The 27640-nt window shown below is 43.2% G+C and overlaps 1 protein-coding gene across 1 annotated transcript in view; it reads left to right on the top strand.

Annotated features, from left to right (window-relative positions):
• Positions 1–27640, top strand: part of LOC126213361 (dnaJ homolog subfamily C member 11) — a 139556-nt gene that overhangs the window by 13020 nt on the left and 98896 nt on the right. Inside the window, exons 3-4 of the mRNA XM_049941065.1 lie at positions 6980–7112; positions 23303–23419. Coding sequence (XP_049797022.1) covers positions 6980–7112; positions 23303–23419 — 250 coding nt within the window. The remainder of the gene's footprint in view (positions 1–6979; positions 7113–23302; positions 23420–27640) is intronic.

Here is a 27640-nt window from a genome sequence, read left to right as displayed (position 1 = left end):
CCTAATCTAATCCCCTCAGCATCACCCGCCTTAATTCGACTACATTCCATTATCCTCGTTTTGCTTTTGTTGATGTTCATCTTATATCCTCCTTTCAAGACACTGTCCATTCTGTTCAACTGCTCTTCCAAGTCCTTTGCTGTCTCTGACAAAATTACAATGTCATCGGCAAACCTCAAAGTTTTTCTCCATGAATTTTAATACCTACTCCGAATTTTTCTTTTGTTTCCTTTACTGCTTGCTCAATATACAGAGTGAATAACATCGGGGAGAGGCTACAACCCTGTCTCACTCCCTCCCCAACCAATGCTTCTCTTTCCTGCCCCTCAACTCTTGTAACTGCCATCTGGTTTCTGTACAAATTGTAAATAGCCTTTCGCTCCCTGTATTTTACCCCTGCCACCTTCAGAATTTGGAAGAGAGTATTCCAGTTAACGTTGTCAAAAGCTTTCTCTAAGTCTACAAATGCTAGAAACGTAGGTTTGCCTTTTCTTAATCTTTCTTCTAAGATAAGTCGTAAGGTTAGTATTGCCTAACGTGTTCCAACATTTCTATGGAATCCAAACTGATCTTCCCCGAGGTCCACTTCTACCAGTTTTTCCATTCGTCTATAAAGAATTCGCGTTAGTATTTTGCAGCCGTGACTTATTAAACTGATAGTTCGGTAATTTTCACATCTGTCAACACCTCTTTCTTTGGGATTGGAATTATTATATTCTTCTTGAAGTCTGTGGGTATTTCGCCTGTCTCATACATCTTGCTCACCAGATTGTAGAGTTTTGTCATGTCTGGCTCTCCCAAGGCCATCAGTAGTTCTAATGGAATGTTGTCTACTCCCAGAGCCTTGTTTCGACTCAGGTCTTTCAGTGCTCTGTCAAACTCTTCACGCAGTATCTTATGTCCCATTTCATCTTCATCTACACCCTCTTCCATTTCCATAATATTGTCCTCAAGTACATCGCCCTTGTATAAACCCTCTATATACTCCTTCCACCTTCCCTCCCCTTCTTTGCTTAGAACTGGGTTGCCATCTGAGCTCTTGATATTCATACAAGTGGTTCTCTCGTCTCCAAAGGTCTCTTTAATTTTCCTGTAGGCAGTATCTATCTTACCCCTAGTGAGACAAGCCTCTACATCCTTACGTTTGTCCTCTAGCCATCCCTGCTTAGCCATTTTGCACTTCCCGTCGATCTCATTTTTGAGACGTTTGTATTCCTTTTTGCCTGATTCATTTACTGCATTTTTATATTTTCTCCTTTCATCAATTAAATTCAATATTTCTTCTGTTACCCAAGGATTTCTATTAGCCCTCGTCTTTTTACCTACTTGATCCTCTGCTGCTTCACTACTTCTTCCCTCAGAGCTACCCATTCTTCTTCTACTGTATTTCTTTCCCCCATTCCTGTCAATTGTTCCCTTATGCTCTCCCTGAAACTCTCTACAACCTCTGGTTCTTTCAGTTTATCCAGGTCCCATCTCCTTAAATTCCCACCTTTTTGCAGTTTCTTCAGTTTCACTCTGCAGTTCATAACCAATAGATTGTGGTCAGAGTCCACATCTGCCCCTGGAAATGTCTTACAATTTAAAACCTGGTTCCTAAATATCTGTCTTACCATTATATAAATCTATCTGATACCTTCTAGTATCTCCAGGATTCTTCCATGTATACAACCTTCTTTTATGATTCTTGAACCAAGTGTTCGCTATGATTAAGTTATGCTCTGTGCAAAATTCTACAAGGCGGCTTCCTCTTTCATTTCTTCCACCCAATCCATATTCACCTACTATGTTTCCTTCTCTCCCTTTTCCTACTGACTAATTCCAGTCACCCCAGTCCTCATTAGTGAGGATGAAGAATTCTACAATAGCATGCGAGAAGAGATAAAAACTTTGAGATTTACTGACGACATTGGATTTCTGTCAGTAGGCAAAGGACTTGGAAGGGCATTTGAATGGAATTGACAGTGTTTTGAAAAGAGCTTGTAAAATGAATATCATGAAAAGTAAAATCAGGGTAATGGAATGTAGTTGAATGAAATCAGGTGATGCTGAGGGAATCGGATTACAAAATGGGACGCTAAAAGTTTTACTCGTGTTTTGCTATTATATTCAGCCATCATCAGTTCTTTAAATGATGATGGCTGAATATAAAATGCAGGCTGCCAAAAGGAAGGAAAGCATTTCTGAAAAAGAGTTGTTTGTTAACTTGTAATAGAAATTTGTCAGGTAATCTTTTCTGAAATTACCAGATGGCTGTAATTGAAGTGCAGCTACTCACAGTTCAGGAGGGTTGTAATTGTCGTATGACAGCGAAACTTTTTACGTACATTAATGCTTTAATGTGGAACCGATTATTGCCGGAAAAAATGGTAGTTCAAATTTTGGCCACCAGGTGCAAATCTGGCACTGTACAACATCTCTTTGGCATATCCAGTGCTCATATTGAGCAAATTGTGTAAGTGGCACTAAATAATGAAATTGACATTATGCCTTTCTCATTTGTTTGGCATTTTCTGCTCATGTCTTATCACTAATCCATTACATTTGGAAACATTTCTATACATCTTTCTTGTAATCACAGCGCCAGATTATATCGTTGCCACATTGTAGGAGTGGGGTCTCCAGGGCCCGCTCCTGAATTTTATCCAAAATTTCCTGTTGCTCCGTACTTTCCGTGTCCAAGTTAAGCCTCCCATAGTTCCATCCATATCCAGGAGAATGGAGTCCTGCAGTGGCCATTAACGATCTAGATGCAGCTGTCGGGCCCTCTGTCTCCCCTTCTCTGTATGCAGGCAACTTCTACATTTCGTACTGCTGCTCCAGTACTGGTGTTGCTGAGCGGCGTCTCCAGGGAGCCATCCACAAGGCGCAGTCACGGGCTCTAGCCCACGGCTTCCAGTTTTCAGCCGCAGAGTTCTTTGTCGTACACTTCTGTCGGCGTCGTACCTTTCGTCCGGACCCAGAACTTTACCTTCACGATAGTCCACTCACTGTAGTGGAGATGTATCGATTCTTAGGACTGGTTTTCGTCACTCGATTGACGTGGCTTCCTCATCTTCGTCAGCTTAAGCGGAAGTGCTGGCGGCACCTCAATGCCCTCCGTTGCCCGAGCAACACCAATTGGGGTGCAGATCACTCTACGCTGCTGCGACTCGACAGAGCCCACGTCCAATTCCGAATTGACTATAGGAGTGTGGTTTCTGGTTCGGCGGCACCCTCAGCGTCGCATTTACTCGACCCTGTGCACCGCTGCGGGGTTCGATTAGTGACAGGAGCTTTTAGGACGAGTCCGGTGACCGGCGTACTGGTGGAGGCTGGGGTCCCTCCATTGCAGCTCAGACGTGCACAACTGCTCGCCAGTAGCACAGCACACGTTCGTAGCTCTCCTGAGCATCCAAATTACTGTCTCCTTTTCCCGCCCGCGGCAGTCGTCTCCCACATTGGCGACTCGGGTCGGGGCTAACGATTGCGGTTCGTGTGCGATCCCTTCTCTCCGAACTGGAGTCCTTCCCTTTACCACTTCTACTTGTGGTCCGTTCACGTACGCCTCTACGGTGTACACCTCGGCCACAGCTTCGTCTGGACATTTCACGTGGCCCTGAGGGCTCGGTTAGCCCCGTGGCTCTCCGCTGTCACTTCCTCTCGATTCTTGACGTGTTCCGGGTCTCCGAAGTGGTTTACACCGATGGCTGACAATCGTGTCGGCTTTGCCTACGTTCACGGTGGCCGTATTGAACAGCATTCCTTTTCCGATGGCTGCAGTGTGTTCACTGCTGAGCTGGTAGCCATTTCTCGTGCACTTCAGTATCTCCGTTCGTGCCCCGGGGAGTCTTTTCCGTTACGTACGGACTCGTCGAGCAGCCCAAAAACTATCGACAAGTGCTACCCTCGTCATCCTTTGGTAGCATCCACCCGGGAGTCTATCTGTGCCCCGGAACAGTCCAGTTGTTCGGTGGTGTTCGTCTGGATCCCTGGTCGTGTCGGAATCCCAGGAAATGAACTTGCTGACAGGAAGGGCAAACGGGGTATACGGAAATCACTTCTGGAGATGGGCATCACCGGAACTGACCTGCGTCGGTTATTACGCCGCAAGGTTTTTCAGCTTCGGGAGACGGAATGTCAAAATTTCAGTACGCAAAACTAACTGCGACCCATTGAGGGGACCACGAATGTGTGGAAGTCCTCAATGGAGGTGAAGGTGCCTCGCAGGGACTCTGCTGGCTCCGCGTTGGCCGTTCCTGGGCGACCCACGGCTACCTCCTGTGCCGTGAAGACCCACCTCGGTGTCGGTGCAGTGTCCGGTTGATATTGCCCGTATTCTTCTGCTCTGTCCTCCTCTGGCTGCCCTGCGACTTCATCTTCGGTTACCGGACTCGTTATCGTCGATTTCGGCAGACGACGCCTCGTCGGCCGATTTAGTTTTACGTTTCATTCGGGAGGGTGGGTTTTATCATTCGATTTTGCGCGTGTCCTTTGTCCCTCTGTGTCCTCCACCCTCGTGCTTTTAGGATGGAGGTTTTAATGTGTTGCAGGCTGGCTGGCTTTTCCTTTTTATTTTCGTGGTCGGCCAGCCACTGTAATCTGCTTCCTTATTGTACTCTCGTCTAACTGTTTCTTGCATCTCTGTCGTTTTCTTTTCCTCTTTTTGTTCCTTTTAGTGTTCATTTCCTTTCCTTCATTCTTGTGGTCTTTCCTTTCTTTCCGTTTTGTGTTATATGTCTCGTCTGTTTTATTCTCACACTTGTGGCAGCATTTTATTAGGAACAAGAGACCAGTGACCTTGTAGTTTGGTCCCTTTCCCCCTCTTTTAAACCAACCAACCAACCAACAGCACCAGATTTGAATCTGGTGGCCAAAATTGGAACCAATTTTTATCCAGTGTATATCGATTCTGCATTAACAGACAAGAAGATCTACAGAGTTTTGATGCCATATGATAATTACAGTCCACTCTTTACCTCTGTGAATAGCAGCACTTTAATTATAACCCCTCAGTATTTGTCTTGAGTGTAGTCCGGTACAGAAGTGAAACGAGACGGTAAATAGGAAGATAAACAAGGAAGAAGAGAACAGATGCTTTTGGAATGGTGTGCTGCAGGAGAATGCTAAAGGTTAGATGGGCAGCTTGAGTAACGAATGAGGAGGTACTGATTACAAATGGGGAGAAAATAACTTACTGTTCAACTTGACTAAAAGAAGGTAATGGTTGGTAGGACAAATTGGGATCGGGGCGTATATTCCCTGGGAAATCGGGAAAAACCTCGGAATTTTTCATTGTTTTAGTTTTCAGTTAATTTTTGTACATTTGTCTGGTAAGAAGTGATATTCTAGCAAAGAATTTTGCTTTAGCCCACTACTACAGAATAACACTGCAGAGATAAAACATAAACAAGAGAGGAACGCTAAAATAAAACTTAAGTTGCAAAGAAAATGTGTCATTTACATTGACAAAACAGTGTACCCACAAGTATCTGCTAACAGCAGAATGTGACAAAGGCAATGCAATACTTCGTAATAACAAACATGCATTCAATGCATGTTTTAGTAGACTTCATTTTGATGAACATGGTGTTACAACTGTTTACATTTCTAACAGGTTGTGGGAAAATATTGTGGATGGTGGTTTGAGAAGCATTATTTTCAGTTTCCTTTTACACTAGATGAATTGGTACATGTGAGAATGTGTGATGAATGTGTTCGTCTCAATCAAAACTTGAAACACTGAGGACCAGCCATTTAGAAAAATTTCGGGCCAAGAAGAGCAGCCGTTTATGCCATTATTTAAAATTTTAGTGGCATGTTTGTGTTTGATGTATCTTACAAAGGGTAACACATGTTATAAATGGCCAAGCTTCAAGGTTAGTTCTTCATATTTATTTTAGCTTTTTCATCGATTACAAATTATGCAATAATAATATCCTAAAAGAAGTCAAAGTGCACGATATAAAATGTATTTGACCAGATAATCCACAAAATATTTGGTCACGGCAGTGAAATTTGTCAGTAATATTCAGCTGCTGCAATTTAAGCTGTGGCCTTAGGATCCTGCCTACAACAGCCTCGGGAAATAAAGCAAAAATTTTTGATGACCAATATTATATGTGAAAGCTTAGCTTTTCTTGTTGCAATGCTATATGTGTTTTAATTTGAACCGTCAACTTTTCCTAATTGTGTGTTCGTGCTACTTAAAAATGATGTTGCTATTGGCTGACTGTCGCGTGTCCTATGCTCTGAATATTTGCTGTCATCAGCTGGCAATATCACATGACATGAGCTACGATTGGCTGGAAAAAGCATTTTGCCATGTTGATTTCAATGCTTTGGAAGCTACCAGGCTGTATTTGGTGGAATTCTTGCTTATATGGTGGTAACACGAAAATATGCCGTGTAGATGTTGCCACATATCAAAAATCTTTTCAAAATTTGTTGTTAAGTGCTGGGTTTTGTATTCTAAAGTGTCAAAGTCTTAAGACAGTGTATAAACCCTTCACCATTCGCAGGATTGAAAAGTTATTATAGCTCCGAGGTGTCTGTGGAAATGGCGTACAGGGCAGGAAAGTGGAGTGATTTCCAATTGAAATTAGTATGGGTACTTTTCAAACCCGAGTTGCATTGAAAGTATTGCATCAAGGCAGTCAGGTAGATGCAGTATTTCCTGATTGCCAAAAAGCATTTGACTCAGTACCACACCTACTCTTATCGTCAAAAGTACAGTCGTGTGGTGTATCAAAGATGTATAAAGTGGGGGCAAATGGCAGTAGTTACGCACAGATTAAGACGGTTGCACGGGATATACTAGCGTGGACAGTTGAAACAAACCAGTCGTCAGACTGAAGACCGCAACAATAGTGTGATATACTAAACGTGACTTTCAATTTTTAATGTCAAATTGTGTTGTTGCACATTGCTTAGATGCAGTTATCAAAATCGCTATCGCGTACAGGGTCAGTGCTCGACAATCGAACGAATTGTGTTGCAGTCCTGAGCGACCCCCACCGGCGGGCTATCTACGACACGCTGGGCACTCGGGGGCTGAAGGCTGACGGCTGGGAGATCGTGCAGAGGACCAAGACGCCACAGGAGATCCGCGAGGAGTACGAGAGGCTTGCCAGGTGAGCTACATTCCTCGGTGCACCCGCATCTCGCCACCGAACGGAACAGTGCGGCAGGAGGTAAGGAGGTGGTGCTGGTGTCTGTGGAGGTGGCGTACAGGGCAGGAAAGTGGAGTGATTTCCAATTGAAATTAGTATGGGTACTTTCCAAACCCGAGTTGCACTGAAAGTATTGCATCAAGGCAGTCAGTAGATGCAGTATTTCCTGATTGCCAAAAAGCATTTGACTCAGTACCACACCTACTCTTATCGTCAAAAGTACAGTCGTGTGGTGTATCAAAGATATTTGTGACTGGATTGAGGACTTTCTGGTAGGAAGGATGCACACATTATCTCGGACGTAAAGTCGTCGTGAGATGTAGAAGTAACCTCAGGTGTGCCCCAGGGAAGTGTGTTGAGACTTTTGCTGTTCATCTTATATTAATAACCTTGCAGGTAATATTGATAATAACCTCAGATTTTTTGCAGATGAATCAGTTATCTGTGGAGTACTGTCCGAAAGAAGCTGCATAAATACTCGGTGCAAAGGTTGCCAACTTCCTTTAAATGTTCAGAAATGTAAAATTGTGCGCTTCAGAGAGCGAAAAAATGTAGTATCTTATGACTGTAATATCAGTGAGTCACAGTTGGAATCTGACATATCGTACGAATACTGGATATAACACTTTTTGGATGTAACACTTTTCAGGCGTACGAAATGGAATGATCGCATAGGTTCAGTTGTGGTTAAAGCAGGTGATAGACTTTGATGTATTGGTAGAATACTGGGGAAGTGCAATCGGACTGCCGAGCGGGATTAGCCGAGCAGTCTAAGGCGCTGCAGTCGTGGTCTGTGCGGCTGGTCCCGGCGGAGGTTCGAGTCCTCCCTCGGGCGTGGGTGTGTGTCTTTGCCCTTAGGATAATTCGGGTTAAGTAGTGTGTAAGCTTAGGGACTGATGACCTTAGCAGTTAAGTCCCATAAGATTTCACACACATTTGAACATTTGCAATCGGACTACAAACGACATTGCTTAAAAATTACTTGTACGACCAGCTCTAGAATATTGCTCAAGTGTGTGGGACCCGTACTAAATATGACTAACAGGTGATATTGAATTTGTACAAAGGAGGACAGCACAAATGGTCGCAGGTTTGTTTGATCTGTGGGAAAGTGTCACAGATACACGGAATAAACTGAACTGGCAGACTCTTGAAGATAGGCGTAAACTATCCCTAGAAAGTCTGCTAACTGTTTAAAGAACCAGCTTTAAGTGACAACTCCAGCAACACACTACAACCTCCTAGTGTGTCGCTCACACGGGGATCGTGAGGATAAGATAAGAATAATTACAGCATGCACGGAAACATTCACTCGCTCATTCCACACTCCAGTTGTGAATAGAATGGGAAGAAGCCCTGATAACTGGTACAGTGGGACATACCCTCTGCCGTACGCTTCACTGTGCTGTGCAGAATATAGATATAGATACAGATGTACAGTTACACTGTTGTGGAAAACTGTAAATGTCGCGTCATGTGTCTTTGACAAATAATGTAAGTTGATAAAATGTGGACCATATGTTCAAAGAACTGTTACAGTATAGTACAGAAGATAACTGATAGAAATGTGCAATGACATGAATAGAAATGGTACTTTTATTCAAAAACGATTATTAAACTAAAGTTGCTGCTATTTGATGGTCCTCCGGACATTACAGAATTTGGGATGTGTTTCTTAATACGGAGTGTGATCACCAGAAACGGCAATGTCTTGTGCGCAGTGTACTCCCATGCTAACCCTAATGTTCATAAGGAGTTTTGGGGGGAACAAGGTTGGGGGGGGGGGGGGGGGATGGATGGATGGATGGATGGATGGTTATTGCAGCACATCCACGTGGACCAGTGACGACCCAGTAGTAGTCAATCAAGTTGGTGGAGTAATGGAGTGCCTTATGACAAGTACTCCTCACTGAGCTCCCGGCCAGCATGGGGGCACACTGCAGAGTGTGCATTGCTGCCCACAGTAGTAACACACCGTATTAAGACCCACGTCCCACGTTTTGTAATGTCCAGAGGTCCGTCATAAATAGCAGCGACTTAAGTTTAATTATTGTCTGTTAACAAAAGTATCATTTCTGTCCGTCTCACTGTGCAGCTCTTTCATTTGCCTCTCGTACTGTAGCAGTATGGTCCAAGTGTCGAGGAGATATGCTAGTTGGCAGCAATACACAGTATGAAAGCTACTTTCATTGTTAAGTTTTGCACACCACCGCATTTTGTGGTAATAATTGTAAAAATTTTAGATCTCTATCGATTTGATATGCTGTCGTCGTAAATATGGGGGTTCGGTTGACTATTTCGAGTAAAGAACACGCTGGATTAGTAAGTCAGATATGACTATTGTGCAATGATTATATACTCCTAGTTTGGCAGTATTTGAGAATATTACACTATCTGCTAAAAAATACCCGGACACCCATTGGGGGATGTTAGCCCTAGTGGTGGTAGGAGACAAAATAGACGGCACAATCGGGTCGGATGCGACGTGCTCCCTCTTCGATGAGGTTTGTGTAGACGTACGAGGTCTGTACAAAAAAATCTGAATTATTTCTAATTTTGCACTAGTGGTGTGTCGGTGCGAAAAGCGGTTGGCATCCTTGCACGTGGCTGTGTTTAATGTGTAACTGCCAGAAGTTTCGTCGTCGTATGACTGTTAGTTATTGTTCGGTGTCGTATTCGGTAGAACATTGTGTCGCACAGTTCGCAAATTTTGAGATAACAGATTTAGAGGAACAGTGCCTCTACGTTTAATTTTGCACAATACTTGAGAATACTCTACAGACACACACCGGATGATGCGGGAAGCCTGTGGTGACGAGTGCTCGAGCCGTACTCGGTTTACAATGGTCTACTCAGCTTAAAAATGGCGGATGGAAATTAAAGATTAACTTCGTTCAGGACACCCTTCCACATCTACCGACGCCGCTCGTGTCGGGAAGGTCGAGAAAGTTGTATGTGCCGATCGAAGACTGACTGTCGAAGAGATCGCAGAATAATGTAACGTTTCATTTGTATCGTGTCACAAAATCCTGACGCAGCATTGTGGATGCATTGTGTTGCCAACAAGTTCAACCAACGGCTCACGAATAGAGTTCATAAAGACCTTCGGCTCACAGTCTGTGAAGAGCTTTGGGATCACGCAAATGAGAATGAGGTGTTCTTAAAGAGAAAGATGACTCTTGATGAGACGTGGATGTACGGGTATGATGTTAAGACTGAGAGTCGGTTTCACAATGGGTCAGTAAAGGTTCTCCACGACTAGAAAAAGCTATTAGGTTAGGTCAAATGTCAAAGCTGTGGTGATAGTTTTCTTTGGCTTGGAAGGATTACTTTCATCACGAATTTGTGCCACAGGTACAAACTGTTAATCGCTTCTTCAAATTCTGTGACGTGCAGTCGGCAATTTACACATTTCGTCAGTTGAAGTGGAAGGCCTTCGTGCTCGAGGATCATCTTAAATTGGCTGATGACCGTGTTTAAATTGTGAAAGCAATTTGTAACATTGCATATGACCCAGAGCATCATCTCCATAAGCTCATTTCAAAAGCAGAAACATGTCTGTAACAGTTTCCCCAGTTTCATGCAAAATTTTATGTTGCAGCTTTGCTCCAGAAAATTTCGCATTTCAAAAATTGCCACTAACACTTACATGTTGACAAATTTCTCTCATTTAGACCTTTCGGTCGGTACTGTTCCGCTAGCTCGGCACTTCGAATGGTTCGCTCTTGCTGACACACACTCGAGGGACCACTTTCCACGTGTCCTTCGATTGCAGCCACAACTGCCATATATGCGCCCGCGACACTGGAAGTTCGCCCAAGCCGATTGGACACTTTTTTCGTCTCTAGCGACATTCGATGACAGTCACTTTCCTAGCGTCGACGATGAGGTCACACGTATTACAGACGTTACTCTTACAGCTACGGAACGTTCAATACCTCACACCTCCGAATTGCCCCGGCGCCCCCCAGTTCCTTGGTGGAAAGAGGCATGCCGTGACGCAATACGTGAGCGGCGACGTGCTCTTCACGTTTTCAGATACCGTCCTACTTTGGCCACCTGTATCCGCTATAAGCAGTTCCGTGCTCAATGCCGTCACGTCATCCGCGATAGCAAGAAGGCAAGCTGGAACTTCTTTACTAGCTCATTTAACACCTTCACTCCCTCCTCGGAAGTTTGGAGATGGATTTGACAGTTATGTGGTGCACCTAGGTTCTCCCCAGACTCCGGGCTCACTGTCACTCATGATACATTAGTGGACCCCGTCGCAATTTCTAACTCATTGGGACAACACTTTGCTGAGATTTCGAGCTCTTCAAATAACCCGCCAGCGTTTCTCCCGAAGAAACGCGCAGCGGAAGTGTGACCTCTTGCTTTCTCATCTGAAAATCGCGAAAGCTACAATACTGTTTTCTCCATGCGGGAACTCCAACATGCACTCTCTTCTTCTCGCTCCTCCGCCCCAGGACCGGATGGTATCCACATACAAATGTTGCTGCATTTATCATACCATAGTCTGCGTTACCTCCTTCGCCTTTATAATCGAATTTGGGCCGACACTACTTTTCCCAGACGATGGTGGGAAGCTATCGTCATTCCTGTTCCGAAACCTGGAAAGGACAAACATCTCCCCTCTAGCTATCGCCCCATTGCTCTCACGATTAGTGTATGTAAGGTTTTGGAGCGTATGGTGAATTACCGTTTAGCTTGGTGGCTGGAGTCCCGCAGTCTTTTAACACCTGCCCAATGCGGTTTCCGAAAGCATCGTTTTGCAGTTGACCATCTTGTTGCTCTCTCCACTTATATCATGAACAATTTTTTCCGGAAACGCCAAACAGTAGCAATATTTTTTGATCTGGAGAGAGCATACGATAACTGTTGGAGGACATGCGTCCTCCGCACAATGTTCTCTTGGGGCTTTCGAGGTCGGCTGCCCCTTTTTCTTCGCAAATTTGGCAGTGCGCACATTTAGAGTGCGGGTGAACACTACTCTCTCCCGTACTTTCTCCCAAGAAAATGGGATACCCCAGGGCTCCATGCTAGGTGTTGTACTGTTTGCCATTGCCATAAATCCAATTATGGATTGTCTCCTTCCTCATGTCTCGGGCTCCCTCTTTGTGGACTATTTTGCGATCTACTACAGCTCTCAACGGACCAGCCTTCTTGAACGACGTCTTCAAGGCTGTCTCGATCGCCTCCACTCTTCGAGCATCGAAACAGGCTTCCGCTTTTCTCCCAGTAAGACCGTTTGTGTTAATTTTTGGCGTCGTACGGAGTTTCTTCCACCTTCCTTACATCTAGGCCCTGTCAACCTTCCGTTTTCGGACGCCGCTAAATTCTTGGTTCTTTTGTTTGACAGAAAACTGTGCTGGTCCTCCCACGTTTCATAACTTTCGGCTCGCTGTCTGTGATACCTCAACACCCTCCGTGTCCTGAATGATACCTCCTGGGGAGTGGACCGAGTGGTCCTTCTCCGCCTCTATTGCGCCTTAGTGTGCTCGAAATTGGACTATGGAAGCATAGTTTACTCCTCTGCTCGGCCATCTGTTCTTCGGTGTCTCGACTCTATCCACCACCGTGGATTACGTTTAGTGTCAGGAGCTTTTTACACCAGCCCTGTGGAAAGCCTTTATGCTGAGACTGCTGAACCTCCGCTGTCCAATCAGTGAGCTGTCCTTCTGAGTCGTTATGCTAGCCATCTGTCTTCCATGCCTGCTAATCCGGCCCACAACACTTTCTTCGACGCCTCCTTGGATTTAGGGTATGCAGGCCGCCCTTTCTCCCTACTACCACCAGGAGTCCACTTCCGTCAACTGCTCCATTCTCTTCCCATCCGCTTTCCTAAAACTTTCTTGACAACTTGGGGTACAGCATCGCCTTGGCTCCGTTCCCGGGCCTGCCTGCTCCGTGACCTTTGTCAGTTTTCCAAGGACGGTACCCCTTCACCTGTTTATCGTCGGGCATTTGCTGCTCTATGTGCACAAATGAAGGAAGCCACATTTATTTACACTGATGGCTCAAAAACATCGTTTGGTGTAGGGAGTGCCTATATTGTTGACGACACCCCAACTCGATTTCAGCTTCCCGACCAGTGTTCGGTTTATACTGCGGAGCGTTACGCTGTTCTCCAGGCTGTCCAATACATCCGTCACCATCAGCGGATACAGTATGTTATCTGCTCAGATTCTCTCAGCCCTCTCCTCAGTCTCCAAGCTCTCTACCCTGTCCACCCTCTGGTCCACCGGATTCAGGACTGCCTCCACTTGCTCCACTTGGGGGGCGCCTCTGTGGCGTTCCTCTGGATCCCGGGACACGTTGGTATCTGTGGAAATGAGGCAGCCGATATAGCGGCCAAGGCTGCGGTCTCTCTTCTTCGGCCAGCTATTCGCACAATTCCCTTCGCCAATGTACGGAGTGTTTTATGTCGTCGTGTTGTTCTTTTATGGCAAGCACATTGATTGACACTTCCCAATAATAAATTGCGGGACGTGAAAGCTCTTCCCTGTGCTTGGACCTATTCCTCTCGAACGAGTCGTCGGGAGGAGGTAATTTTAACTAGACTCCGGATAGGGCACTGTCTTTTTAGCCATCGACATCTTTTAAGCGGCGATCCTCCCCCACTCTGTCCCCACTGCTCTCAGCTGTGGATGGTAAGACACCTTTTAATTGAGTGCCCCTATTTACTCCGTTACTCGCCCGTCTACAGTTGTCGCCTGATATATCTTCCATTTTAGCAGATGACACGCGCTCAGCCGATCGCGTTCTCAAGTTTATTAGAGCCAGTGAGATGATGTCAGTCATTTGAACCTCTTTTTGGGGACAACCGACCCCCTTCTATAGTTGTTTTTTAAGCTTTCCTTCTGTTTTTAGTTTCTCCAATTTTTTGAGTTTCGTTTCCATTGCTGCTGGTTTCCAGTTTCGTTTTTTTACCTTTTCCTAAGTCACAGACCGGGCACTAATGACCTTAGCAGTTTTGTGCCCTAAAACCATAACAAAAAAAAAAAAAACTTACATGTTGCACTCGGGTAACAATATCGTGAAAAATAAATGAGACATCACACTCCAAAAACATGTGGGTACAAAGGAGACAATCCGCAAGGCAGTGCTGTCAACCGTATGTCATTAAATATCTCGTAAGGCGTGTAATTCAGAATATTATTTTCTGAACAGGCCTCGTATCTGCATTCTGTTTGTCACGAGTAAAGGTTACAAGTCGCTAAACAATTGTTTATGAAGTTAGTAAGGCTGAAATCACAAACACAAGACTAAAAGTATTCACAATAAAAATTGAGTTACATCCAGCTCAAAGCAAAAACTATTTAGAAAATTATGTGAATACTGATGGAGGTAAGGGTTCACTAGAAGTGGGTTGAGTGATGCCTGCCTAGAGTCTAATCTACAAGTAGTGAATTGATCATTCTAATTTATTCACAGTATGCAAATTTTCTACCTCTACATTACTCTGCCATTTACTACTAGTGGTTTTAAGTCCCGTTAAACACTTGGACTTCTTTGTCAGAGTCACTCATTCCTTTGCGTTGGTTTGACAAACAAGTCTGGTAACATAAAAACCAAATTTTTCAAAACAAAGCTCACTTTTAAAGCAGCTCTCACATTGTGTAGCAGCCATGTTGCTAAGCAGTTTGATGCAAGTCTGTATTGCTACCAGTGCATAGCATTTCTTACTCTAGTTTTAGCAGTGTATAGAAAGCAAATGAAAACAAGATGCTGATGCAAGGAATGGCATGTTGTCATGTCAAAACCATCGTCGAGTCCAGTTCCAAAGGCACATCCAATACTGAAGTTAAAAACTTAGAACTGAAAGCACATTTATTACTGTCATCAATGTACGAACAGAACTGAACAGACCTCCTGGTCAGCATGTGCAGCTACGTATACAAACATAGCATATTTCAGAATGCTTGTTTATAAAGACATAGAATCTACAAATGTTGACAAACATAAGTTATTTCAAGAACCTTCCAGTAATAATAAGTATGTAATAACAAATAATTGCTGGCGGTGGAAGGTAGAATTGGCGACTCACAGCGTGTCAGCCAGTGATGCTAAGCTCTTTGCCATACTGCATGCAGTGCAGCTCACGGCAGTATATGTCTCCCATGAAAATCTGCTAAAGAAAGTGTTACTCTCAGAACTTTATGATTACATCAACTTTCTCTGAATGGAGAGTCAAATTTTAATAACTTTTAGAATTACTTCGCCTTCATATTGGAAAAAAACACACGTGCAATTATGAGAAAATATATTCCAGTTGTTCAAATATTACCTAAAAGTTGGAGATCCCTTGGAACCAGAGAAGATTTTGAAGATTTAAAATATGTGTCTTGCATTGACATTATTATGGTAATGTGTGAAACAGTAAAGAAGTATTGAGTGAGGTGATAGTCGTAACACCTCTACCATTTTTGTAATGGTGGGTGATCTTTTATTCTTGTTTAGATATTTCTTTGTCCTTACTTTTCACAATTGTGGGAACTTGTGATACGAGATAAACTGCTTCATAAATTATTTTCCACTCTTAAAGTGTGGTGAAATAGCAACATGTGTATAGTCTGTCTGTCATCTCAGAAATCTGCCAGTGATCTGGCTTTTGTTTGACAAATGCAAATGTAAATGGGCAGACTTGTTTCTCAAATTGGCTGTCAGTCACAATTTCTCTAAACCACATCAGTCACAGCTGTTAACACATCAAGCAAAGCAGAACATTGCCAAATAATTTCACAGACATGCAAAATTTGACACTTTGGAGCTTGAGCAAGGATAAATGTCATCAAACAGGAATACTTTGTCTGTCTGGCTGAAAAATGCAGATAAAACAGGAGCAAACCGAATTGTTGACAATGCTTTTCAAACTCTCAAATGATTTATGAAATAATTTTACTCTTTCATCACTTTATGTTAATATTTATTACCAAGATGTAAAAACAGTGGAATACAGTTTTAAAATATAAACATGTTTGTCACAGTGTGTATCAAATAATATGATTATTTGCTGTTTCATGATTGTGAAGTGATGCCAGGACAGTTTTTTAAAGAATCAGTCAGCATTGGAGAAATTTTTGAAAAAAATTACATTTTTGCCTTCTAGCTTATCATTTAGCAACCATTTATCATGTACTCTGCCATAAATGAAAATTTCTAGTTCTTCATACAATACTATTTATTGTCCTTCGTGCATTTTATGTAATACTAACTTAGCGCTTGCTGCTTCGCTCGCATAGATTATATGATCCACACAGATTTTTGTAATTGAATTTTTATGTTGTTCACAAATTGCAACGTCATCTAAACGTTCCATTCTAATTAAGGCCATAGAAGAATAGTCTTTTTCAAATGTACTTCGTACCAGAAAGCAATTCCAGTAACTAGAATCAGAGGTCTTTGTTGATCCTGTCTTTTGAGTTTTTGTCGTAACATTTCTGTAGAAACTTTCGTCCCTGAACACCTGTTTTTTGATAAATCAAATACAGATTTGCACAGATTTAGTTTTAAAATTGTTTTATATCACAAAATAATTTCATAAAAATTTTAAACCCCAGTGGTGAAGTTCCAAAGAGCATGTATTTTTTTAAATTTGTTAAGGAGAAACCAAATAGAAATTTACTTAGATTTGACTTTAACAATGCTTTCATAATGAAATATTTACATAAAAATTTTCGTCCCCTATTTCACTCCCTTAGTGGTTGAATTTCCAAAAACACTAAAAGACGTATCCTTTCATTTCTAACCAAAAAGTAAAATATCAGTTTTCATAGATGTAGCTTTAAAAATGAATTATTAATGCTTTAATGATGATATATTGTCAAAACACCTTAAATCCCTGCTTCACCCGACCCCCACTTTAGGGGTGGAATTTCGAACAATCCCTTACTAAAACAATGCCTATAGTATAAAATTAACACTCTCTCCAAATTTCAAGTTTCTATAGTTAGAGGTTTGTAGTAGGCTATGATGAGTCAGTGAATCACACCCATAGGTGTAGAATTTCCAAAAACACTGAAACATGTACTTTTTTGTTCCTAACTGAGAATCCAAACACAAATTTTCTTAGATTTAGCTTCAAAGGCACTTTCATAATGAAATATATGCAAGAAAACTTTCACCCTGTTTCATCCCCTTAGTTGTTGAATTTTCCAAAAATAGTGAACGTGTATCTTTTATTTCTATCCGAGAAGTCAGATACCAGTTTTCATATATGTAGCTTTACAAATGCTTCAGTAGTTTAATAATGATGATATGTTTTAAGAACAAAACTTTCACCCCAATATGAGTTAAATTCCGAAAAATGCTGAAACACACATTTATTTATTCCTGTCTGAGAAGCCAAATACCAGTCTAGACAACATTATGAAAAGGAAAGATTGCTACACACCATATAGCGGAGATGTTGAGTTGCTGACAGGCACAACAAAAGACTAAAGCTCGTTTCACACAGGGACACTGGTGACCGTCACCAGTGACGGTCGCCGGTAATTCTGGTGAACACTCCTGGATCACAAGTGTCACACTGCAGGTATTGCCAGTTGATTAATTAGTGAAATGGACTCGAGCGAGGAGAACTTTTGTTAGAACTTCTGAGGAGGAGCAGGAAGAGGAGAATAAGGGCAAAACTTTCATTACACGTACATCCACTGCTGCACGATCGGCTGAAGTCTATTGTAAAGACATGTTGCCTCCTCCGTAACTTTGTGCATGATCGCAGTGGAATAGCGTTTGAGGATACATTAACTATTCAGGGATTCCAGGACATGTCACCTTGCTTCGTCTGTGGAGGAAATATTGCGAACAGTATCAGGGATGACTTTGCAAACTACTTCATTAGCCCTGAAGGCGAAGTGCCCTGGTAGCTGTGAAAAATCTAATTGCTAGAAATGTTATGTGAATGTTTATGTGGTTAGGCCTCATTGTTCACCTGGCATTGTAATTGTTATATGCATTGTGCAATTATTACTATGTTAACTGTAACAAGCAATATTCTTCCAGAATGAGATTTTCACTCTGCAGCAGAGTGTGCGCTGATATGAAACTTCCTGGCAGATTAAAACTGTGTGCCAGACCGAGACCCGAACTCGGGACCTTTGCCTTTTGCGGGCAAGTGCTCTACCAACTGAGCTACCGAAGCACGACTCACGCCCAGTCTCACAGCTTTACTTCTGCCAGTACCTCGACTCCTACCTTGCAAACTTTACAGAAGCTCTCCTGCGAACCTTGCAGAACTAGCACTCCTGAAAGAAAGGATATTGCGGAGACATGGCTTAGCCACAGCCTGGGGGATGTTTCCAGAATGAGATTTTCACCCTGCAGCGGAGTGTGCGCTGATATGAAACTTTCTTTCAGGAGTGCTAGTTCTGCAAGGTTTGCAGGTGAGCTTCTGTAAAGTTTGGAAGGTAGGAGACGAGGTACTGGCAGAAGTAAAGCTGTGAGGACGGGGCGTGAGTTGTGCTTGGGTAGCTCAGTCGGTAGAGCACTTGCACGCAAAAGGCAAAGGTCCCGAGTTCGAGTCTCGGTCCGGCACACAGTTTTAATCTGCCAGGAAGTTTCATATCAGCGCACACTCCGCTGCAGAGTGAATATCTCATTCTGGAAACCTCCCCCAGGCTGTGGCTAAGCCATGTCTCCGCAATATCCTTTCTTTCAGGAGTGCTGGTTCTGCAAGGTACGCAGGAGAGCTTCTGTTAAGCTTGGAAGGTAGGAGATGTGGTACTGGCAGAAGTAGGGCTGTGAGGATGGGGCACGAGTCGTGCTTGGGTGGCTCAGTTGGTAGAGTGCTTGCCTGCGAAAGGCAAAGGTCGCAAGTTCGAGTCTCAATCCAGCACACAGTTTTAATCTGCCAGGAAGTTTCAGCTATATTCTTGCTTTCACTGAACTATTTGGAACTTACAATTAAAATTATAGAGTATCGGGAGCTTCTACCTCAATACTATTATGATAAACAAATAAATTATTGTCGTAGCCATATATGTGTAAATAATTGTAATTAATAATAATATTTTAACTGTATGTTTTGGACCTTAAGATGACTGTAAGACGCACCCTTGATTTTGTTACGAAAATTTTGAAATATAAGTATTTTTTTAGATTTTCTCTTCATTTGCCCTGTGGGGATGAGTTCACGGTTTCCACACTCATCCATTTTGTCCCTTCTTATCACATAAAGACTGCATAATGGTACACTAGATACTGGTAAACGCAAAAGAAGAGGGGTGAGGGATGCAAATGTGCTTGAAGTTTACTAATCTTCTAGCGTCATACAGGGGTAGCAACTAAATTTCACTAGTCTTTTATATTCTGAAAAATAAGGTATTAAATTTGAAAAAAGAACATACAATTTACCAATTTTGTTTTTTTCATCCGTGCTCTTATCATTGAAATTGGGCACAAACTTCATTATAATTTCTTGCCACGCATTCATTTTCACCACTTTGTTGCTATAGTCATTGCTTATGGCATCTCAAATAGCAGGATGACTTTCTACTTCACTTTTAAAATCTTCTGTGTTAATCTAATCTAAACTCATTGCTACAGTGTGTACAGTATAGTGTACAATGAATGTTTCACATCACTGTCTCGGAGAAGAGTGCCTGTCTGTTGGCAAATCTGCAGCACTGTGTCCCAGTGCAAACACTCCAATTCAACGTAATGCATGTCCAGCGGCGACTGCTGTGAACACAGTGACGTTGTCCGTCACGGCGAATGTGAGTCACTGCTGTGTCACAGTGGCCCGGTGAGGCAGTGTAGTGTCCCGGTGTGAATGCTCCAGTTCAAACAAACGTATCTCTGTCGGTGAGCGTCACAAGTGTCCCAGTGTGAAACGGGCCTAATAAACATGTAAGCTTTTGGCCAGAGGGCTTTCTTCACACACACACACACACACACACACACACACACACACACACACACGTTTGGGTGGTTGGAGAGAATAGCTGTGGGATATCTGTTTCTGAGCGAGGTTAGCAGGATAATTACCGTCTGTGAAGGCCTCGATGGGACCTTTGGTATATTTCGAGAGGGTCTGCTCGTCACTGCAGATGCAATGGCCACCGGTGGATAGGCTGTACAGAATGGACCTCTTAGTATGGAATGGGTGGCAGCTTTCAAATTGGAGGTATTACTGGTGGTTGGTAAGTTTGATACGGACAGAGGTACTGATGTGGCCACGTTTGAGGTGGAGATCAATATTGAGGAAGGTAACTTGTCGGTTCGAGGAGGACCGTATGAAGTGAACGTCATCTCTGTACGGGCACAAACGGCACTTTACTGTCCCCCACCTGTACTCTGCTGTCCCTTCCCCCACCGCCCAGATTGCTTCTCCCATCGTGCACAGTCACAGTCTGGCCCCAGCAGCCACAGACAGTGGTCACGTGCACATCAACCGGGTTTGTGTTAAAATGTGTGCGTGTATGTTATCTATTTCAGACGAAGGTCTTCTGGCTGAAAGCTTACGTCTTTACTAGTCTTTTTGTAGTGCCTGTCTGCAAGTCAGCATGTCCGCTATATGAGCTTTTCATAATATTATCATTATTCCATTCTGGATTTTTCATTGTCTAGTTAAACTTAATATACTTAAAGCATTTTCATGTAATGTACTCCTATATAACAAATACTGGTGAAATAAATTGAATATTGCGAACCTGTAATGAGCATTACTATTTGAAAAGAAGTCCTGTGATATTTTTCTTACGTTTGCTGATGTACTGGCGATGCCACGGAGACAAGAAACAGAGACACTGTTAACCAGATACGCTGGCATGGAAACACACACTCCTGACTCTGCTGGCTCTGTTGTTTGCAATACAAGAAGCTCTTCCTCGGGAACAATTGAGAAGTTAAGCTGTCTGTTGACATTTATTGTTGAGCTGAGGGTGTATAATTCATTCGCTTTCGATCAGCCGTAGAGAACAGAAAAAGGAAAAGTTACACAGTAGATCAGGAAGTTAAATTCATATGAGAGGTGGGTGATAATCCACATGAAACAAAATCTGAAACTGCTTCAGACTTTGCCACACTATGTACAGTCATTAGCAAAAAACAATATTTTGAACACATTTTAAAAATTGTGCAAATCGACTAAATGCAGCTGTCAGTGAGAATGGAGGTATGTAGATGTGGAAAAGGCACTTTTTAAGTGTTTCCGGCAAAAATGGGCTGCAGCTCCACCCATCAATGGTGACGTGCTGAAAGCAGAGGCGATAGATTTAGCTAGACGTATGAAAATTATTGGTGATTTTAAGGCTTCATCAGGATGCTTACAAGGACTCGGACAAGACCAGGATTGTCGTGGAATTGCAGGGAACAATTTCCATTGAACTGAAAGTTGTCAATGTCATGGTGCAACACTGGATTGATAAGTTTCTTCTGGGTATCGCAAGGGATTATCAACCTCAAAACATCTACAGCTGTGGTCAGGGCAGTCTATTCTATGGTGTGCTTCCTAGTAAAACATTAGCCGAAAAGAGTGACTCACACCATGGAGGGAAGAAAAGTAAAATTCACAGGGCAGTTCTGTCTCGCCGTAAATGCAGATGGCTCTGACAAATTTACCCACTTGTGACAAGAAAATCAAAGGTACAGCAAAGGTGTAAAGACAAAATGAAAAATGGTTAAAAGAACTGGACATCAGGATGAAAAAGAAAAAGATCGTTCTTCTTTTGGATTGATGTGCAGCACATCTACCTCAAATAGTTTTGGAAAATGTTTGAGTGAAAGCTTTTCCTGGAAACTGTGCCAGTGTTCTACAGTCACTTTATTTGGACATTACTGCAAATTTCAAAGGGGGAAAAAAATTGTTTCAACATTTGTTAGTACTGGCTGATGCAGGAAGTGAAACTATCTGGATTACCTTACTAAAAGCCACGGACTTTATTTCAGCTGCCTGGCAGCTGCTGTCAACTGTTTCCGTAAAGCCGGTACATTTCCGGAAGAGACTGCCACTGATGACGATGACGGTGGTGACCGTGAAGTCGTGTCTTGTAATGAACTGGTTGTACTGGAGGGTACAGATTTAGTCAGTTTTGTACATTATGACGACGATCACGTCGTGTGTGCCGTTCTGCAGTATGCTGATGTGTGCCAACAACGTAGTGATGCTCAAGGACAGAGATGGGGGTGATGACCAGAGTTCAGAATAGTTATTTTCTCTTGGATAGTGTATCTGTGTTGTTCGTACACTACAAAGTGCCAATTTACAATACAGGAGCTAATTTCTCTAAAGCAAGACGGAATAATATTTTTTCCATTTAATATTATAGTTTATCTTCATCGTTTGGAAAGTTTACACATGTAGGCTAAGTTTGTTTGTTTGTTTTTGTGTGTGTGTGTGTGTGTGTGTGTGTGTGTGTGTGTGTGTGTGTGTGTGTGTTCGTGTTCGTTCTATCCCCCCTCCCTCTGGTAAAAACTATGTTGTGTATAACTGCATCTACAACTGACACCTAAGTGATTCTCAGTTCCAAGTAATCTTTTCTCTTCCCCATGATATACATAGAAATCATGTTCAACTGTATTTTCAAAAAACCTTTCATCCTCTATTTCACTCCGTTCAGAGGTGAAATTTCGAGAAATTACTTGTTAAATGATGCCTACAGAATAAGATCAACATCCTCTCCAAATTTCAATCCATAGCGGTTTGGACTGTGTAATGATGAGTCGGTCAGTAAGGACGTTGCATTTTGTATACAGAGATATGATGATCATTTGTGATGTCCTGGAATAGACGGTCATTGTCCTTATTGTGTGCTGCCAAAACACATTGTGTTCATAAATATTAATACAAAGTGACTTAAGCAGTAAAATTATTTCATAAATTTGTAACACAGTTGATGACAACAACAAATCCGGTTGGTTGGTTTGTGGGATTAAAGGGACCAGACTGCTACGGTCATCGGTGCCTAACAAATCCGGTACACTGTGGATAAATTTAAATAAAACACAACTGGTTGTTGACAGCAAGTCGTTTCATTGTAGGTGCCTGAGCCAAACTTTCTTATCTGAGCAGTATTCCAAAATAACTTTTTTTTTTTTTTTTAATTTTGGTTAACAGTAAAAACTTAAAATGAAATAACTGATAAAGCTGTACAGTGTCGTTTTTGTGATTTCCGGGCTGTGAGATTAGTCGACTACTTCTGTCTTTCCAGGGAGCGCGAGGAACGTCGGCTGCAACAGCGCACCAACCCTAAAGGCAATGTCACGGTCCACATCAATGCGACTGACCTCTTCAGCAGATACGAGGACGATCTGGAGTACGAGAATATGTGAGTAGTGAGCGTATCACTGAATGGCGCCTTGTCGGGCAGTGTGACCTGACAGGTAGATGACACCATTTTTCTGGATAACACAGGGCAATTAAAAATGCGTATAGCAGTTGTCGACAGCTGTAGCTATTTTACACACTGTCACGCATTGATAAGATTTAAAGAGAATATAAAAACAGTTAAAAACTTTTTCTTCGTACTTTATAGATCTTTTATATGACTGTCCTCAATTACACAGACAACTTTTAAGCACTCATTTGTTTGACACCGTACAATCTACGACATATATAGAGCCGCCAGTGTGAGCGCATTCGAAATGTGCATTTCCAGTTCTGGAATTGCTTTCGGCTAAGGAGCCACATAAGCAAGGTCTGCCATGTAACCTCCTAAAAAGAAATCTACAAGTGTCTGGAGATCTAGTTGGCCAAGATCAGGACACAGTGTCGTCCTGTCCATTATGACCGATGCGACAGTACGGAAGATGTCAGTTTAAAAATGTGCCACCATCTGTTCCCCATCTTGCTAAAAGAGAGTTATCCGTGGAATCTGTATCGATCTGTGCCATCAACCAGTGCTCGAGCATGTCCAGGTGAATGTTTAAACACATTTCAGTCAAGAAAAGGGGACCACACAACTTTTATGCTCTCATCACACAGAATATATTAACTATCGGTGAGTTGTGCTGCTGTTCCATTACACACGAGGGCTTTTCTGTACTCCATATTTGAATTTTATGCCACTTAACCTTGTCACTGAATGTGGAAGGTTGTCTCGTAAAAAGTGAGGTGTGCAACAAATGTTTTTCCATCCGTGGTTTCCAGCATTATCGTAGCATAATTCACACATCTGACATAGTCTTCATACTTCAGTGCCTGTCGGATACAAATTAGGTTCTTGAGGAGGTGTCTTTGACTATTAATCACAATGTTCTGTGTTTGATCTCAGAAACTGCTTAAATTTTGATTAGAAATTATCAGCAATGATAGCTAAATACTTCATGCACAAAGAGTCACCTTTGTTCTCCCAATGCCGTTGTCAAAGTGGGTGAAGGAGCAGACAAAGTTTTCTCCCCTATAATGTGGAAGTTTCAGCTACAGTCAACAGTATGAAGATGCAGAAGGCAATGAAAACCACATGATACATATCCTCAGGTCATATGGATTGTGATTTTAAAAAATCATGATTACCTCTTCATTGGCAAGATTCAGAATTAATCCCGTATTTGGATCTGCAGGAGAGAAATGCTAAGTGGGAGGTGACCATGAGAACAAGATTGAATAACCAATGAAACATTAACATTTTATGAGACAGAGCATGGAATGTCAGAAGTCTGAATATGGTAGGAAAAATAGAAAATCTGAAAAGGGAAATGCAGAGGCTCAGTCTAGACACCACAGTGGCCATTGAAATGAAATAGAAAGAAGATAAGAATTTCTGGGCAAATGAGCATAAGGTGATAACAACAACAGCAGAAAATGGTGGAAATGGGAGTAAGATTCGTCATGAATAGGGAGTAAGGCAGATAGTAAATTCTGTGAACTGTTAAGGGATAAAGACACAAAGGAATTAACCACATTAGCTGCCAGTGGGCATCAATTTATGTCAGTGGGGCAGGTTGAAAATTTTTGGTGGACCAGGATTCGAACCCAGGTCTCTCGCTTACTAGGCAGATGCATTGATCTCTATGTCATCTGGACACAGTGGTCACCACAACTGCAGAGACTCTCGTCAGACTCAAATTCTCAACTTAAATCACACACTACTGACGTAGTACCCCTGCTCATTAGCCTCATTATATGTGGCATCTCACAGACTCCCATAAGAATTCGAGCTTGGTGTGCATCTGCACTCAAGAAGTCACTGGCTGTTGAATCTTGGTCTGGCACAAATTCTCAACTTCCTCCAGTGACTTAAATCAAAAACACTGGCAGCTGATGTCTCTTAATTCCTTTGTGCCTTGATCCATAATGGCTGCAGGATCAAAAAGGCGTCGGTTCTTTCAGGCATGTCCGAAAGAAAAGGCACCACATACATAGCGCAGGGATACTGTATTTACTGTATTATAAGATTCCCTATTTCTTTCCCATCCCATGTGGTAAGTCTCCCCTGAACCGCCGTTCTGGATGACTTTCCTGACATCTACCCCTTTTCCTAGACTTCTCCAGTCCTTTTCCTTCAACCCTTCTGCCTGAAGAAAGAGCCACTGGCACCGAAAGCTTCCCTTATTATGAGGACTGTCTTTCTCTCCCCCCATTCCCCTCTTTCCCCCCCCATTCCCCTCTTTCCCCCCCCATTCCCCTCTTTCCCCCCCCATTCCCCCGCTTTCCCCCCCATTCCCCCGCTTTCCCCCCCATTCCCCCGCTTTCCCCCCCATTCCCCCGCTTTCCCCCCCATTCCCCCGCTTTCCCCCCCATTCCCCCGCTTTCCCCCCCATTCCCCCGCTTTCCCCCCCATTCCCCCGCTTTCCCCCCCATTCCCCCGCTTTCCCCCCCATTCCCCCGCTTTCCCCCCCATTCCCCCGCTTTCCCCCCCATTCCCCCGCTTTCCCCCCCATTCCCCCGCTTTCCCCCCCATTCCCCCGCTTTCCCCCCCATTCCCCCCCCAGTTCCCCCCCATTCCCCCCCCCCAGTTCGCCCGCTTTCCCCCCCCCTGTTCCCCCTCTTTCCCCCCCCCTGTTCCCCCGCTTTCCCCCCCCCAGTTCCCCCGCTTTCCCCCCCCCAGTTCCCCCGCTTTCCCCCCCCCCAGTTCCCCCGCTTCCCCCCCCCAGTTCCCCCGCTTCCCCCCCCAGTTCCCCCGCTTCCCCCCCAGTTCCCCCGCTCTCCCCCCCCAGTTCCCCCGCTCTCCCCCCCCAGTTCCCCCGCTCTCCCCCCCAGTTCCCCGCTCTCCCCCCCTTCCCCGCTTCCTCCCCGTTCCACCCCCGCTTTCCCCCTTCCCCCTGTAACATTACGAGTCAAGACAGCTGTAACAGAACTTGAATAGCGTAAAGTTATCGTTAAAAACGCACGCCGCGCGATTTGTTACGATTTGGTCGGTCATAATAGTAGTAACATGCTTTTGAATACAATTAAAAAAAATAACGGCGATACCTGTTTAGCGTTATTGGAAAAAATATGTAATAAATTAATGAGTAAGGTAGCCGATCCTATAAGAAGAGGTAAAATTGGGCATATTAAGGTGTTTTGCTTTATATCGACTAAGCCGATGATACGGCGTTTTTTTTTTTTTCCGTTTACTCTTAGAAGAAAAAAAAAGAAGAAAAGTAACGAAGTGCTAATTGTGCGTTGTGAAAAATATAGGGGCGAATTTTAAATAGCTACAGTGTATAATCAGACTAAAAAAATGGACATTCAGTTACGTAAAATAGCGGACAGTGAAGTGTGGTCATTAAATTGAGTACACCTACAGGGCGGTAAATTCCGGAATAAGTATATTCGCATCTCACGAGGGACGCGATATTGAGACCGTTTTTTTTTTTTTTATTATATCACGGAGAACGGGCTTCAATTTACAAAAAACGAGAAAAGATGTATCATTATCATTGACTGTTGGTGTCAAGTAACCAAAACTGTTCATCAAAGGGTTTCGGTGAATGAGTGGTGAATGTGAAATGAAACTGTGAACAAAGTTATGTTAAATAAAGCAGAAGAGACAAGACAGTTTGGTAATACCTGTTATTATTCCATAAACTGTAACATTTCTTCTCGTTGTACGAAGCCTTTATAGACGATCGTTATGACAATTTGCTTTGAAGGGATCTCGTTACGAGTTAAGTTTTGGGGACCTGGTCAACAGGGGATAGTTCGTAGATCTTAAGTGCTGCAGCTATTCTGGAATCAGGTGCTACCGTGACCGTTGTGTGTTGTCAGTGGCTTAAGGTCATCATATCTCATGCTCCAAGATCGACGCGCCTTTCCTCTTGGTATAACGGTGTCTCACGGTAACCACGACAACGCCGACGGAGAAGGAAGACACGGTAGAAGTGGCGCCCAACGTGGGGCTCGATCGAGGAGGATTGCTGCATCGAGTCGAGTGTCATCCGGATTCACGAACCCTAGAGTTGGAAAATATTGTAGCAGCCAGTGAGTCTGTCCAATGAAAGAGGTATTCTTCAATAATCGCTAAAAGTGAGCGATACTACCAGGTATGATTAAAATAACTGTATAATTATAAAAAAAAAGGAAGTTGAGACTTGTGATTTCGGTAGATAAATATATATATAAA

Source organism: Schistocerca nitens, chromosome 11 (assembly GCF_023898315.1).
Source record: "Schistocerca nitens isolate TAMUIC-IGC-003100 chromosome 11, iqSchNite1.1, whole genome shotgun sequence".
Lineage (NCBI taxonomy): Eukaryota > Metazoa > Arthropoda > Insecta > Orthoptera > Acrididae > Schistocerca > Schistocerca nitens.
This window is presented reverse-complemented; position numbering and strand designations above follow the sequence as displayed.